At 36.7% G+C, this 4,138-nt stretch overlaps 1 protein-coding gene across 1 annotated transcript; it reads right to left on the bottom strand.

The window, feature by feature from the left end:
* Positions 1 to 239: 239 nt before the first annotated feature.
* Positions 240 to 2,578, bottom strand: LOC106519689 (cytochrome P450 4V2; the record flags this gene model as incomplete). Its single annotated transcript, XM_014011461.1, is given in 4 exon segments — positions 240 to 971; positions 1,052 to 1,231; positions 1,899 to 2,033; positions 2,476 to 2,578. Coding segments are annotated over 4 exon segments (585 nt in total), but the record flags the coding sequence as incomplete, so codon positions are not given.
* Positions 2,579 to 4,138: the final 1,560 nt, after the last annotated feature.

Genomic DNA, 4,138 nt, shown 5'->3' with positions numbered 1-4,138 from the left:
CACTGCKTGAAAAGTGCAGTTAATCAAAAGAGGCTTCTGATACGTCCAGTTATCCCATTAAGTCCCRTCAGTGTGACATTAAAACTATTTCCACACGAGGCACTAATGTCTTCATCAGACTGTAAAAGTGACAGCATTAAGTCATCCGTGGCTTCCTTTGCTTTTTAATGGCCCTTTTAATGCTTCACTCAGACAACGAAGAAAATGAACATGACAGAAAAAGTCATGATCGACACGAATGGGTGACATGAATTCCTTTATATTTTACTTCTTTCCATGTTTTTGTTTTGCTTTATTTGTTTCAGAAAGAGGCAAAAAATGACAACTGAGCTAAAATTATGAAATAATTGTCTAAAAATATTTATAAGGCCTCTTCCACACCTCTGAGAAGATTTAAGAATACATTTAAAGGCTGATGACAAAACATTACATTACATGAGAAGGTTAAGTACATATATTGAACATTCTTAAAAATCAGTCTTATTTATTTCCTTCTGATAAGGAATTTGACAGACACAAAAATTCTAAAACATCTTATATGTTTTTAGCARTTTATAAATTATGTTTAATATGGTTTTGACCAAATTATTGATCAGTTTTATGTTTTAATAACAGAGCATAAATGTCGTGTTTAAAACAATATTTTCATTCATTTCTCTGCTAAATGTTTTTTATGTGTGTGTTGAAACAATCAGCAGCATTTACCTCAAACTAGCACTGGATTATTTTTTCTCTTGTATAATGGGTGATAATCTTGATTTTGACTAACTAACTCCCCTAAAAGCTTCTTGGTAAGAGGGACTTTCACAAAGACATCCTCTTCTCCAGTTTGATTCGAATACCCTGCTCCGGTCGCAGGATGAGCTCTCCGACTGGATTAAGCTCCTCGCGTTCCTGACAAGCTTCGACGCTGAAGTTACGCAGGATGGAYGCCAGAACCACCTTTTCCTCCATCAGTGCGAAACGCTGACCTAAAAATATCAGTTAATGATAACCGATTATTATAGAGACAAATCTAACAATAAAAAAAGTAAAACTGTCCGTTTCTTACCTATACAGTTGCGGAGTCCAGCTGAGAAAGGGACATATGCATACGGGGGTCTTCCAACTGAATTCTCAGGAAAAAAACGCTCTGGCCTGAACTCCTCAGGCTCAGGGAAGTATCGAGGGTCACGGTGAAGAGCGTAGGTGATTACGATCGCATTTGCACCTTTAGGAATCTTGAAACCACCTATGAGTAAAAGCATAAAAAGTATCTTATTGCCTGCTGTTGCGCTAGGCTGCTGGTTGTGGAGGTGGTGCTCAGTGTTYACAACAGAAGGGAGAATAATGAAAATACTCCAAGCTGCTGCTGCCGTCCGCTTTCTGTTTTTTGCAAACTACCATGATTCTGAGTGACTATTAGGGGTGTAAGGATACACCTCAGTCACAGTTTGATACATACAGTACAGTACATYGTTATGGGGGTGACTGTTCAGTAGCAGGGAAGAAACACAAATGACAAATGCTGTTATTTTTATTTTAACAAACAACAACTCTCCCAGAAGMAAATGCATGAGACTGAAATAAGCTGCTTTAAACATCACAAGATGTGAAGCATTAGTTTTCATAGATGCAAGACAAAGGTTTGGCATCTCAGGTGGAGTAAAAATCCAACTTAAGGTCACAAGTCACAAAACTGTAGAATTTGTCAATTATTTAGCAGAAACAAAATTACTGTCATTTTTTATCCAACCTTAATTGTAAACAGCAATCAACAGACCATGTGTCAAAAAATRTTTGATCAATTAAACAAACAAACAATTAATTAATTAAAATAAAATAAAAGATGGATATGAACTTCATGTTACACAACCCCAGATTTTTGATTCAGTCGTCAACTTTCTCCWGTAACTTACTGATAAGGCAGTCGTCGCAGAGACTTCGAGCAAAGAAAGGCACAGAGGGAAACAGTCGCAGAGACTCTTTAATCACGCAGTCCAGGTACTTGAGCTTCTTCAGGTCTTCTGTGGTCATGGGTCGACTAGATGAACCTTTAAATAGAAAAGACTGTGCTAAAACTGATTTTACAGCATTGGTTAGTCTGTAAATCTGAATTAAAATTACAAATGTCTTAATAGTGGAAACTGCTTAATTTTTACTCTGACTGATCTTTTTCAGCACACAATAGTGAAACCATCAGCAATGAGCCTAAATAAATAGGAAATAAATYCATTAACAGATTAAACTTGTCAGTCAATTTTAAATGACAAAAATAGGCACCTAATTAGTCCTCCTGTAAGTCTTTAGGTCTTAGAGCTGATGAAAAAAATGTTTCTGTTGCTGGAGCAAATACAACAATCATTTTATGAATATCTTGGTTCTCCTTGTTTAAGAGCAAAACTGTTTAAATACAAATGTATCAAAAGCCTTGGCGCAAGAAAACAAGAAAACACACATCATTAAAGAAAAGAAGAAAATGGGGTTTACTGTTACCAAACACCTCCTGCAGCTCTTGTTGAACTTTTTGTTGCGCCTCAGGATGGGAGCCAAGAAGATGCAGAGCCCAGTTCATTGCAGCAGCTGTAGTATCGTGTCCCTGAAAACAAAACAATATGTTAATCTTAACTGAACACTATTTTTCTTGTTCCTAGCAACATTTTCAACTATTTAAAATAATTAGTTCAGATCTTTTGCAGTGGGACTTTTGTGGAAAAGTCAAAAACAATTAATATCTTACCTGTTATAGATAGCTCTTTGAAGGACTTCAGTTTACAGAAATCAAAGTTCAATTTTGGCTAGATTTATATATCAGTAKTTCTGCAGAAATAATCATACAATGTGAAATGGACAGTAAAGTAAAAGTTTATAAAATACTGTTTACAAGAACTTGTCTAAATTTTGAGACAAAAATTTCATTAAGAAGACAGCAAAGTCCAAAGAGCTCTCTACAATAGGTAAGATATTGCTTATAACTTTTCCACAGAACCCCATTCCAAAGACCATTGCTCTACATARGCAGGTGCTGATCATAAAATTAGAATTTCATGAAAAGGTTTGTTTCAGTAAGAAAAAGGAGGATGATAAGRAGCAGTGGAGCTAGACAAACAGAAATACTAACTTTTCATTGTTCAACTTATTTCARTAATTCCATTCAAAAAGTTAAACTTGTATATTAAATTCATTCATTACACACAGACTGACATAATTCAAATGTTTATTTCTTTTAATTAGATGGTTATAACAGACAACTAATGAAAAACCCAAATTCTCAGAAAATTTGAATATTGTGAAAAGGCTCAATATTGAAGACACCTGGTGCCACACTAATCAGCTAATTAACTCAAAMCACCTGCAAAGGCCTTTAAATAGTCTACCAGTCAAGTTCTGTAGTCTACACAATCATTGGGAAGACTGCTGACTTGACAGTTATCTTAAAGACGACCACCGACACCTTGCAAAAGGAGGACAAGACACAAAAGGTTATTGCTAAAGAGGCAGGCTGTTCACAGAGCTCTGTGCCCAACACATTAATAGAGAGGCAAAGGGAAGGAAAAGATGTGGTAGAAAAAATTGTACAAGCAATAGGGACGAAGGTGGACTGCTGCTGAGTGGTCCAAAGTTCTGTTCTCTGATGAAAGTAAATTTTGAATTTCCTTTGGAAATCAAGGTTCCAGAGTCTGAAGGAAGAGAGGAGAGGCACAGAATCCATGCTGCTTGAGGTTCAGTGTAAAGTTTCCGCAGTCAGTGATGGTTTGGGGTGCCATGTCATCTGCTGGTGTTGGTCCACTGTGTTTTCTGAGGTCCAAGGTCAACGCAGCCAACTACCAGGAAGTTTTAGAGCACTTCCTGCTGCTGACCAACTTTATAGAGATGCAGATTTCATTTTCCAACAGGACTTGGCACCTGCACACAGTGTCAAAGCTACCAGTACCTGGTTTAAGGACCATGGTATCCCTGCTCTTAATTGGCCAGCAAACTCTCCTGACCTTAACCCCATAGAAAATCTATGTGGTATTGTGAAGAAGAAGATGCAATGTGCCCGACCCAACAATTTATAAGAACTCAAGGCCACTATTATTTACAGTGGTTTGCAAAAGTATTCATACCCCTTGAACTTTTCCATATTTTGTCACATTACAACCACAAACATAAATAT

This window comes from Austrofundulus limnaeus, unplaced genomic scaffold (genome assembly GCF_001266775.1).
Source record: "Austrofundulus limnaeus strain Quisiro unplaced genomic scaffold, Austrofundulus_limnaeus-1.0 Scaffold80, whole genome shotgun sequence".
NCBI lineage: Eukaryota > Metazoa > Chordata > Actinopteri > Cyprinodontiformes > Rivulidae > Austrofundulus > Austrofundulus limnaeus.
This window is presented reverse-complemented; position numbering and strand designations above follow the sequence as displayed.